The 12,671-nt window shown below is 32.4% G+C and overlaps 1 protein-coding gene across 1 annotated transcript in view; it reads right to left on the bottom strand.

Annotated features, from left to right (window-relative positions):
* Window positions 1-961: 961 nt before the first annotated feature.
* The window catches only part of LOC132938275 (peroxidasin), a 37,256-nt gene continuing 25,546 nt past the window's right edge, over window positions 962-12,671 (bottom strand). The window contains exons 2-24 of the mRNA XM_061005023.1: window positions 10,586-10,657; window positions 10,427-10,498; window positions 10,139-10,282; window positions 9,983-10,054; window positions 9,684-9,859; window positions 9,389-9,506; window positions 9,081-9,253; window positions 8,805-8,953; window positions 7,772-7,892; window positions 6,914-7,075; window positions 6,525-6,795; window positions 5,834-5,955; window positions 4,858-5,127; window positions 4,539-4,772; window positions 3,696-3,884; window positions 3,380-3,588; window positions 3,080-3,280; window positions 2,656-2,991; window positions 2,239-2,584; window positions 2,046-2,163; window positions 1,773-1,984; window positions 1,428-1,693; window positions 962-1,222 (exon numbers count right to left, since the gene is read on the bottom strand). Of these exons, the coding sequence (XP_060861006.1) occupies window positions 1,190-1,222; window positions 1,428-1,693; window positions 1,773-1,984; window positions 2,046-2,163; window positions 2,239-2,584; window positions 2,656-2,991; window positions 3,080-3,280; window positions 3,380-3,588; window positions 3,696-3,884; window positions 4,539-4,772; window positions 4,858-5,127; window positions 5,834-5,955; window positions 6,525-6,795; window positions 6,914-7,075; window positions 7,772-7,892; window positions 8,805-8,953; window positions 9,081-9,253; window positions 9,389-9,506; window positions 9,684-9,859; window positions 9,983-10,054; window positions 10,139-10,282; window positions 10,427-10,498; window positions 10,586-10,657 (4,066 nt within the window). The 3' untranslated portion in view covers window positions 962-1,189. The remainder of the gene's footprint in view (window positions 1,223-1,427; window positions 1,694-1,772; window positions 1,985-2,045; window positions 2,164-2,238; window positions 2,585-2,655; window positions 2,992-3,079; window positions 3,281-3,379; window positions 3,589-3,695; window positions 3,885-4,538; window positions 4,773-4,857; window positions 5,128-5,833; window positions 5,956-6,524; window positions 6,796-6,913; window positions 7,076-7,771; window positions 7,893-8,804; window positions 8,954-9,080; window positions 9,254-9,388; window positions 9,507-9,683; window positions 9,860-9,982; window positions 10,055-10,138; window positions 10,283-10,426; window positions 10,499-10,585; window positions 10,658-12,671) is intronic.

Genomic DNA, 12,671 nt, shown 5'->3' with positions numbered 1-12,671 from the left:
CTAATTCAAACTTTTAATCGAGTTAATCGTTAATTTAATAAATTGGTGGTACCTATACGTAACGTTATTTTTATAATTGTATACAATAGTTGGGTATATAGTTGCGACTAATCGAATTAATAATTATTATCATTTAAGTATACAGATAAGTAATTGTTATTATTTAAAATTATATTAGAAGCAATATCTAGTGGTTACAGTATAAACGTGGAAAAGTTTGAAGAGTAATATTAGATCAAAAAAAAAGTAAGCCTCTTTCAAGTGAAATATTGAAACTTTTTCTCCCTGAACAACAGAAGACATCAGGGAAGAAGATAATTAAAAATACAATGAAAAGGATATTGATTGAAACGTATGATTTTCCAAAAAAATAATCAATGGTTTTTTGTAAAAATTAATTAATAAAAATTATAAAATTATGATCTAATATTGTTTATACTTATTTCAACTTCATAAACCTATAAAATATTTTTGGCCGTTTTTTTGTAAAAATACTCCATTGTGGCTTGTGGGCCAGGGATACATAAAATCTGAAATTTTTTTGTATTTATATTAAATATCGTGCATATATAGGTCTCATAATATGTAGGGGAAACATTTCCTATTTAATATTATTATTTGCTAATCGTTCTAACGTATATGTACGTATACATACGTATATATAACTATATTATAGTTATTTTCACATGCCTATTGAATTATAATAGAGGTATACAATCGTTTTACATAATGCTTAAATCAAATATTTTCAATGTTTGTATACCTAATTAATATATTGTTTTAAACATTAAATTCCTAATACTATTCCTGGTAGAAGAGTATTCAAGGAGAACGATTAGTGGGATATAATACTTAAATACTAATTAAAACATAAAATTATGTTTATAATATATGTATTTTCTATTTAAGTAAAATTTTAATTTTTCATCTTAAAATAAGAAGTTGATATAAAAAAACAATAGAAATTTAATCAATGTTTATTTCGTTATAATTGAAAATATTTCTTTTTTAATAAAGGAAAAATCAAAAATATTTTACAATATTACTTAACTAGATATTATACATAAAAATATAAAATCAATTCGGTTTATGAAACCTGTCATCACACATTGCATATTAATTTGTTTGATTTGATTTTGCCATACACAAATAAAAACTGGTCTTTTTATAATATCTTTGAATATCTGCTTCAACACAAACTTTTGCACAATATTTGAGAATTCTGAAAATAAAGGATATAATAATTTTTACATTCATTTTGTTCTCTTGAGCAACAATATTCCAATGAAATTCAAATTTAAATTAGTTACAGGTACTTATATAATAATATAATAGTAATTTACCTATACATGTTTATGTTTTATTTCAACATTTATATATTAACAAGACGTATATTAAAGAACATAATTATTATTAAAATATCTTACTCGGCATTCGCATTTAGTACATTTATTGGAAACCCAAGTTCGTCCTTCTCTGCGCCTCCTTTTGACCGTATCATCATAACATCCACTGTTATTCACTTTTGTCAAATGTCTGAGTTCGCGTTTTAATCTCTTAATGTCCAATTTAAGCCCGTCCACCACTGACTTTAGACCTTCTAGTTTTCCCTCAGTCATGTTCATTACTTTGGCCAATGCGTTTTTAGACCTAAGTTCTTCCATTTCTTTGGACGCATTTTCTCCGGGACAATCTAAAATAGGTACACACGTTTGCTGTAAAAATGATCGCAAGTCTTGTAATATAAATATTATATTATTTTATGTCTATACCTCCGTTGCATTCAAACCAAAGTCTCAGGTCAATACTTGGAATCGATTTACATGGTAATAACTTGGGCGATTGTAGTTCGGGTAATTTGAACACATCTCTAGATGTCAGAGTGATATTGTCTCCATTATCGCAGAGAACTCTAGCAAGTGACGCTTGTTTGATTTGTGTGAGTTTTGCTGGATTAAAAGTCGAAGGATTTTCGTACCAAAATCTACGACAAAAAAAAATTCAATAAATACACACGCGCAAACAATTATACCGAACAAACCCACCTATCACCATTTCTTAAGTTTTTAAACTGTTCTACTAATAAGCATTGGAACAACGGACCGACTTTACCTCCGGCTACTTGATCTTCGAGAATTCCACCGACCCAAACATCGATATTACCTGAAAGGAAAATAAAAACAGAAAATTAGGTACATAATGTTGGTTGCGCCAAAATTGGAATCAAATGTGTCTTACCCGGGTGACCGTACAGCTCCTTGAGTTTATTTCTCACATCGTTATCACTAATTTCGTTTTTGAGGTCATCGAAACTTTCAGCTCTAGACATGTTACACACTGTCCTCCATTCGGTATAACCGGGAATGCCGTGGTCTCTGCTGCGTTGTATGTTCATTGCTGCCAAGTCTAATGATACGGCGTGCGCCGATGTGAACAAATGATCGATTAACTGATCGTTCAGGTTCTGTTTGGGCATTTTTCTTTTGGCGGGTACGGCAAAGAACCCACGCATCAGCGGATCCGTGCCACCTTCGTCGGACAAACGCCATGGTGTGAAAAACGCTTTTCCCAGCGACAAGTCACCCTGTAAACGATAATAAATTTTCTTGAAATTTCGTTTCAATACCACTTCGACAGTGTAAAATATCATTATACCTGAGGAATAGTAGTGAAGTTATCATCGAGTCGGCTCAAAACCGGATTAATGATGGAATGGCCAAATCTGAGGGCAGCTGTGGCAAACACGTTGGATATGGACGGGTCTACGGTTGGGTCGTATCCTTGATATTGGCCCAACATGTCCATGCCTTTAGGTCCGAGTACGTAGGGCATCCAATGCTTGAAGGTTATGTGCTGCAATTCCGCGCCCACGATCTTCCGCGCTTCGTGGAACAAGACGTCTCCTTCCCAGTGCGGATTAATCCTGCGTAACTCTCTGGCGATACGATTGTGTTCTCTAATCCAAATTGTATGCATGGCCAATAAGCCCACCTGAAATGTCAATTTAATTTTTTTTTCTTGTATCGGTTAATCAATTTGTAATATTCTTTGTCTAAAACCCAGTCAGACGATATTGCACCTGTTCGTTTGCTCGAATGTCACCAGCCAAATAACATCCCGTGTCGCTCTCCGTCAGGTCCCTCCTGCAGTCCACTTCGTCGGCTCCGGCTATTGGTAACATTTCTTTACCGAAATTGGACGATATGCCGCCTCGCATCAGACCAAAACCCGTTTGAACTTCTCGCAGTATAAACGAACGATCGCTAGTAAATCCGTAGATCTAATAAACACATTCGTGGCATATGATTAAAGCACATATTATATTATACATTTATTGACAGTATATAATATATTAAAATCGTTATATTCGCGACCATACTTGTGAACCATCGATGAAAGCCGTCAATTGGTTGATTTGTTCTCTGGGCTGTAGCTTATCAAAGAACACCGATGTCGTGTCAGTACCACATATGGAACTACTTCGAATAAAATCCATACACCTACGATTTTTTATGCGGTCGTCGTTTGGCGGCACGTCCATCGGAAAGCATGGAAAAGAATAGGCACACGTTTTCTTACAGTCCAAACCTAGAAATATACAATAGACGCGTACGGATACAATATTCATTAATCAGTAACAGCCAGTAGGCCGCTGCAGTCGAGGACAACTATGTTTAATATTGATTTCTACAAACCTTCCCAACTCTCTTTGGTAGTCGACGGTATGGCGTGGTCCAAGTCGTGATCCAAGAATTGACCCCATTGCATTACCATGTGCGTGATTTCTTCGTCAGAGGTGATTTCGTTTGTGCGAATCATAGACGTCGACACTAATCTAGCGCCGGGCTTTTCGAAACCATAATACTTCATACCTTTAGTCCAACCTGTAAGACACACAATAATGGTTGGTTTGAACGAAACGGATATTTTGTCAGGTATTATTATTTTTATATTTATATATGTTACGGAAAAAGTAATTAATTGGGCATTGTGCACAGTGCCCGTTTTTCGAGGGGCAAAGTTGGAATAAGTTAACATTGTCCGGACATTGTATACAGTGCTCATTTAGATTTGGGCACTGTAGATTAAATATTGAATATATTAAAAATCAAATAAAACATTTTACTGCATTTTTTAATAATCATAAAAAAACTTGAAATAGACACTTCAAATATTAGTTGCTTTTTAATAGTTTTTAAATCTATTAGCCAGTATGGTACCTCCTACTGAAGAATTCATATTTTTATCTAAAAGTGGTTTGACATGAACGAGATGAATATTATTTATTATTAAATTATAGTTATTTTAATAGTTTTAATTAAATGAATTATTACTAAAAAGTAATCTTAGGCATGTAAGATAGCATTATATTCCTTTATTTATAAATAAACCTCGTACAATGCCCGGCCAATGTATGAAGAAATTGATTACTAAAATGGTCATTCTTACATTGCCCAAAATATTCAGGCATTGTCCACAGTGCTCGGGTTTTCTACTTTGCCCGTAACATATCATATATTATCATATTATTATCTCACCGATCGGCGTGTTGAATCCATTTTCGTATATTGGCTTTAAAATCCGTCTGAATTGCGTGTGAGACGACCCCCACAGTGGATTTTGTAAATTGTTACAGGTACCGTCTACCGTCCGATATTTGGTGTGAAAACACATATCGCTACAGTTGGGCTTTGTTTGGTATTTCAGACATCCGGATAGATTAGCAATCAAGTCCAACTGTTCCACTGACAATAGGTCTCTGTAAGAAAAATCTGAAGAACAGAAATTAAATTATATTTATCTTCGGTGTTATCTATAAATATTTGTGCGAAAAAACAATTAATCGATAATTATTACTTTCGGTCAAGTTAACCTTGAGTCCGGCTTGTACGTGTTTCCGGACGTTCGCCAGTGTCCTTTCGAAAATATCGGCCGATTTGGCCACATCTCTGGCGAACACGTCTGGGAACCTGGACATTCTCATCAACTTTTCCGGATTCATGACTCTGTCGTTGGAACCGAACAACGAATTAATCGTAGCGTTTACCGCTCTATCGACTTCCAAGTTGGCCTCATGGAATGCCAAATTGACGAAACGGTCGCCGGGCGATTGTTCTAACACATCACCTGTATATATATCGAATTACAATTATTATTGTTTTGACAAAAACTGCACTTAATATTATCTTAGTAAAAAACCATTACTAGTTTATAATATCAAATAATAAATACTTATTAAATAATCCTACGTTTAAAGTTGTTACCATTTACCAGGGGTGGCCAAACCATTTATTTTTGATAAAGATCTACCGAGAATATACTTCAGATATCGACTTATAGGACAATGTCATTTGTGATTATTATTAATAATAAACATTCTAAATTGTTTTAGGTAATAAAAGTTAAATACGTTATTAATACGTATTAATATGTTCAAGTTTGAGGTTTGCAAACCGTTGTCAGGTAAATAAAATATGGAAAATAATAGTTGCTCAATAATTTGTTGGTCATTTCTAATCGGAGACACTGTTCTAACTTCTAAACGTTCATCCATAAGTGTAGATTGGTACCGAAACATGGTAAAATGATATTTTGATTTTTTTATAGATAAATGTGTCAACATTTAAAAAATCGTTTATAAATGCTGTCAATATTGTAATCATAATTTTGTAAAAACTGTAACCACACACAACAAGAGAATAATTCCGACCAAAATTAATCTCACCTACCATTATCGGTCACCCCAATCTACGGTAATATATTTACGCATTCTACAGTATTACGGTAATACCATAATAACGAAAGTTCGCGATATATTATAATATGTAATTACCTAGAACCGCAATTGTGCCTCTAGCCGACTCTTGTCCGTGTATATTCTTGGCTGTGCACTCATACACGCCAGAATTGGCGAAAGATATGTTGAACAAACGTAAACTTCCAATGCTGTTGATTCTGAAAAATCCATTAAATCGTTGATTATTATTATATCTACTCATCACCATAGTATAGCAAATCTAAATCATTCACGTGTTTTCGGTTTAATTTTGATATGTCGTATGAGGAATAAAAATTTGTTTTAAATATTATAACTCGTAAGTCGTAAGTACGTACAATTATTATGCAAAACTGTATTTAACATATTATTACTATCTTAATAATTTATCTATTTTTTTTTTGTTTAGTGAGAATTTATTTGATTAATTACTTTAAATGTATTCTTCGAATAAAATTATTTTAAGATAGGTAGGTACTATTGTTGTTCATCGATGGCACGTTTTTATGATTATACAGTCATACAAATAAAATAAATTGGATCTGTGATAAAAAAAAAACATAGGTAGGTACAACCTATATACCTAACCGTAGCTAACCTCCGACGACTGTTATTTACTATGTACATACGAATGATGTCATGAATTAATATTATTCGGCCAGCTTTTAGAATTTACAATACGTGGATAGCGAAACTATTTTAATTGTGCTATAGAAAATAAAATAAGCAATGTGCAACTCGCACTGACTTGTGGTTTTGGTCTTGGACAAGATCAACGCCGTCTTTGGTCCACGTGACGTTTGGCGTGGGATCTCCGTCAGCTTTACAAGGCACTTCGATGCTCGTCCTCTGCGGGGCTTCCATGTCGAACGGCTTTATCAGAAGCTTCGGACGTCTGGGACCGTATCCTCTGACCTTTATTTCGATGTTGCTCTCGGCCGACCCAACCAAATTTTGAGCCAAACACGTGAACATACCCCTGTCGCCGTCTTTTGCGTGTTCCACGCGCAACGTCGTTCCTTAAACATTTGAAAACGCACATGATGATAATAGGTGTCCATAACAATATAATATTAGGCTTAGGCTACATTGTAACATATATTGTACATAGAGATAATCGATCTTTATATCAATTACTTTCGTTGTGGAACGATGTCCTCGGACCCGGCGTGATCGAACGGCCGTCTTTGAACCAGGTGACAACGGGCTTAGGATAGCCCTCGACCAGACACTGGAGTTCAACAGTGGCGCCAGTCTTCACGGTTATGTCGTGTGAAGCGCTAACGATAACAGGAGGAGCTGTGTGTGACAAACATAGGTTTGTGAATAAAGATTATATAAAGGCTGATTGTTTTAGTATATTTTTAATTTTTTTTTATTCTATTTCAAATTTTTCTGAAATTATTGAGGTCCACAAAAATGTCGTTCTTAACTACTGTTATGTAGTTACTCTCACACTAATAGACTATAGAATTTCAATTGAAAAAAACCAAAGTTGCTTATAATTAAATAACAATATTTTGTCAACATTTTAGAAGAAATAATTTATACAAATCATATGTCATGGAGTTGGTATACGGAGCTTAGAATGCTTAGATATATATTATGCATTTATATGATAACAGTATAAGCCATAAAGGTTAAGAAGAAAGTAAATGGTAAATCTACAGCATAACATAACATAAGTTACATAACATAACACAATACCTACATAATTACCCATATAATATCTGATGATTTGGTAAATTATTATGAAAATAATTATTATTGTAATATTGCTAATACACAATAATCTATAGTAATCTGAGTATTTTTCTATAATTTATTAAACTTAAATTTCAGAATTAAAAAAAAATATTTTATACTTAGAGCTGTACTTCTAAAAAATGTTTCGGTAGACCGCATTACTACTAAAAGATGGCCAAATTAAAAATCATACGAGTCTTAGAACTCATGCATTATGATAATGATATACGACTATATACAGGATATTACCGTTTACGTTAACCATCGCCTCGGAAGATACTCGTCCCAGATAATTGGACGCCACGCATTTATAATGACCGACGTCCGTTCTTTCCACTTTCGATATAATCAATGTATTGTTTTGAATTACCTGCAGTAAGTAGTATATGGATTAATATTTTAATCGACATTATACAGTAATTTGAAATGTATTACACTAAATATAATAAAGTAAAATAAATGATAAAAGTCAACTAACTTCTGATAATAGGTAGGTACGTCATAAAAAAGAACCGGGGAAGTATCTCTGCTGTAGGTATATTGTTAAAAGATAACGACTAACGAGTTTGTTCGTAATTTATTATATTTTATTGTAATATGGATAATGGATGATATGCATATTATGTAAAATTCAAATTCAATGTTAAATCGTTGTATGTTTAATAAGTTTATACATTTTTAACTAGGTATGTTATAACTAAATGATTAATTGTAACTAATGACATTTTTTAGGAAATCTGGTGTGCCCTTTCCGTATAAACAAAACGCTCCAATTTTATACGAAAACGTGAGATTATAAAAAATGCCTCTCTATACGATATTTTACCAGATTCAGTGTCAGCATATCGGTTGATCTTTTTAGCCAAAAACATGCTAGGCTTAGAATTTAAAAACGTTTTCGTAAAATGTCAACTGTAGAACAGTGGATACAGGATACTCACATAGAAAAAAATAATATTTTTAATACATGCTCACACATTAATATAAGTATTTCAATGCTGAATATAGAATTTCAATAAATTCGTTTCCGTCAGTGAAATTTAAGAGGGCGCGCATAGTCAGTGCAATTGTATAGGTAGAGGAGCAAAATTATTGGGAAAAATTATTCCTAAAAAAGTTTGAGCTACTGCGAACATTATAGAGTAAATATAATAGCTATTTAAAATTGAAATAGCTCATTGTTTAATAACAGTATACGATTAATAGTTGTATACGATTATATTACATATAGCTGACTTGCCCAAACGATCGGAGAACGAATATTATCTTATAATTATCGTACCTGAACTCTTTGGCCAAGTTCTAGATTGATGTCGTCTTTGGCCCACGTTATAGACGGTTCGGGCACTCCTACGGCTTGGCACGCTAGTCGCAACTGTTCGCCGACCGACACCGTCTTGTGGCCGGGTTCCACGATGATTTCCGGAGGCGCTGTATGAAAAACAATATGCATACGTCAAAATCACCACATTACAATATTATATTATAATATAACAACTCGTTCCGGACAACTACATCAGTCAAACAATAATTATCCATTAAGGCGAAATGCACTTACAGTCGGCTGTCGCGCTGGACTCTAATATGATTTTGGCCGGTCGTGACTTCAACTCGACGTTTTCTTTTTTCACCATGCATTCGTACGTGCCGACGTCTTTCAACGACGCGGATTTGATCATGAGCCCGTCGTTGGTCATCGAATACCTCGAATCGGTCATATCAATCTCGTTGCTGCTCGCGTGTACAACATAATATAATATACAATATATTATAGGTACGCACAATGGTTAATAGTATATATGAATACGATTTGGTGTGATAAGTTTTTGTTATTAATATTCATTATTCCGATCGTTTAAGTCTTACTTGTCGCGAGTCCAAATCGTTTTTACATTCTGGTTGCCTTCTACCTTGCACGTAAAAAACGCCGAACCCCCGAACGACACGGTCACGTCGTTGGGTTCTTCTTTAAACCGCAACTCGTCTGAAATCCCAAATAGATAAAAAATAAAACAACAATAAATAGGTAGCACTGATTGTTGCATGGAATATAGGTAGACTATAGCGTATAATATATTAGTATAATATATAATATCAACCTATATATTGTAACCTATGTATGTTGCATACTTTATGACTTTGTAATAATTAGACTACTCACTGCAATGAAAATCGTTTTCGGTCATTTCCATCAACGATTTTCCGCTCATTTCTATGGGAAAATGACACGTCGCCGTGAACTCCCCGAATTCTTCTCCCGAGGTGTGACTTTTCTTCAGCACGTTTACCAACCACAGAATATCGCAATCGCACGTCAACAGGTTGCTGTCTAGCCGTCTATAATATAAAGCATTAGTCTTTCGTTTAGACACATAATATAGTTCAAACAATGAAAGCATAACAATTTATTATTATAATATCAATAATGTATTATATTGTACGCAGTTCATGCAGACTTACAAACGACCCAACGACGTTAATGAATCGAATGTTCCAGGTGGAATTTTTCTTATCCTATTGTTGTGTAAAAATCTATTTATAAAATATAAAATGTCATTATTTCACTTGGCTAACCATGCACGGTACGATCACATGAAAAATGTATTTAATACTTACAGTCTATCCAGTTTTGTAAGTCCCTTAAACATTTCCAAATCAAGCTTATGAATTTTGTTGAAATGCAAGTATAATTGTTCCAAGCTCGTTAAGTTATTAAAAACCCTAGTTTCGATGTTTTCGATTTTGTTTTTATACAAGTATCTAGTAAATAATTAATTTATTATATAATATATAAGTAAAAATATTATATAAGTACACGATGATATACTAAGCTGACTTCATATTATTAATATATTAGGTATATAATAATTAATATAATCACTATTTGTTAATTTTTATTCTTACAATAATCGAAGCTTCGAAAGGTTTGCAAATGCCCCATTTTTCAGATCATTTATATTATTGTTGTTCAACAATCTGAAAATATGTTTAAATTTTGAATTATAATTAATGAATAATGTTTATTTATACTTTTAAAAGTGTTGACATTAAATTAAAACTCACAAGGTGTTTAACTCTGTCAGGTGAGCTAATGATTTGGGTTCGATATCCTTGATTTTATTAAATCTCAAGTCCCTAGAACACAATACAATTTTTTTTAAATGTTATTATCATATAAAATATACGATTATTTAGTAATACTATTGGCCCACTTGTTATGTAAATTATTTTACTTTTTTTTCAAATCGTGCCGTATATACCTCCAGGGACCGATAATGTGCAATACCGATATAATTATTGTTTTCATTAATTTCGAAGTTTGCACGCATTATGGCTGTAATTATTATAACATTTTTTTTTCTTAAGCCATGTTGTTCATTTTGGGGCTTCAAAAGTTAAAACGTACTCAGAATTCGGTATATATTTAGGTACCGGGTAGTGTGATTACACGAATCGTCAAAAACGAATTTCGTGGATAATTAATGTTAAGCAGACCACTGACGTAATTATATTTTAATATTAATATCAATATTGAAATATCAAACGATGTCTTATAAACACACTTTTAATTTCGATTTTAAACCGTGAACGTCTGAATCACGCGTAAGGCCTGAGCTGAGGGGTCAAATTGACATTAGACATAAATACCAAAAAGTGCAGCTGACTGCGTTGGATACTATAGCAGTTGGAATAAAATAAAAATGTGTTTAGACATACATGTTTTAAAATGCAAATATTTATCAAATTGAATTATTACTATTAAATACTAATGTCAAATATTTTTTATTATTATTAGGTATTCTAAATCATTTTAAGATACTTATTGTACTAAGTTGACATTAAATTATCAGTTGTAGATAATCCTGGACCTTCACACGAGTTTTCTAAATGAGGACCTGTACCTACCTAATCTGTTACTATAGATTTTAATTATGAATAATAACAAATATCACAATATGTATTATAATTCCAATGTTCTCGTATTTCCATAAGATATATTATACCACAGACCACAGTATTTCAAAACAATAAGTATAATTATCGATACCTACTCAATCTTAAAAATCACCTCTATATATACCAATAAGGCAGTACATATATAAATCAGACATGCTACATTGAAAAATCTTTAGATATATTGCTGTGAATGTAATGCATAAGAGGACGCGTGTGGTAAACATAATTGTATTAATTATTATTATAATTATTCTTGTTTTAAACACTTACTATACTATATCATTACAGCTGCCTTAACAAACGGATTTATATTTTTTCGTATCGGTGCTTATGCGCACAGAAATATTAATAGCAATAATAGCATAAGTACCTACATAAAAGTACCTAATTAATAAAATATAATTTATAATACAGTATTTCATAGATTTTTTTCCAACTAATGTTTTGAGTGTTATGATCGTGAACTATTATAATATTATAATAGCCTATAAAAACGGTTTGGATCATCTGTGGACTGTGGGTATACCTACCTATTGAAAAATGTTTTTGGATTATAATATAACTAAAGTAAATTTTAGAAAATATGGTATTCGCCCAGGGTTGAGGGTTCAAACCTCCTCCGAAATTTTTTCAAAAATATTGACATGAATTTGTTATAAATATTATTTTATATAATAACTCTTCAACTATATTTAGTTCACACGTTCCACACAATACATATTTACAAACCTTATACAGATTGTATACCTATCCTTGACGCGTATCCGCTGGTGTTTTGAGTTATTTTATGATTTATGTCGCAGTTTAGTCGAGTTTAGTATTTGATGATTTAAATATTTCTTGGAACATAATACGTGCGTAGCGTTTATACGTCTATATTATAAGTACTGAAGTCTGCAGGTCGATGGTCATTAGTTATTACTCTATATAAACGAGTATTCTGTTGAAAATATAAATGTTAACGATTTTATTAGTCGTTAAATGCGTAACAATTGACAAATACACTCAACAATACAAAAAAAAGAAACAATGCTTTTTTGTTCATTATATACAAAAAGTAGTTTTATTAACTTTCACAAAAAAATAAAAACGTGACACACAGCGTAACTCAGTCACAAACGTTATATATTATTTTTAAAAAGGTGTTCAACTTCAAACAGAAAATGTTGAACTAAAAATGTATAAAATAAAT

The sequence above is a fragment of the Metopolophium dirhodum genome, chromosome 2 (assembly GCF_019925205.1).
Source record: "Metopolophium dirhodum isolate CAU chromosome 2, ASM1992520v1, whole genome shotgun sequence".
Classification (NCBI taxonomy): domain Eukaryota; kingdom Metazoa; phylum Arthropoda; class Insecta; order Hemiptera; family Aphididae; genus Metopolophium; species Metopolophium dirhodum.
This window is presented reverse-complemented; position numbering and strand designations above follow the sequence as displayed.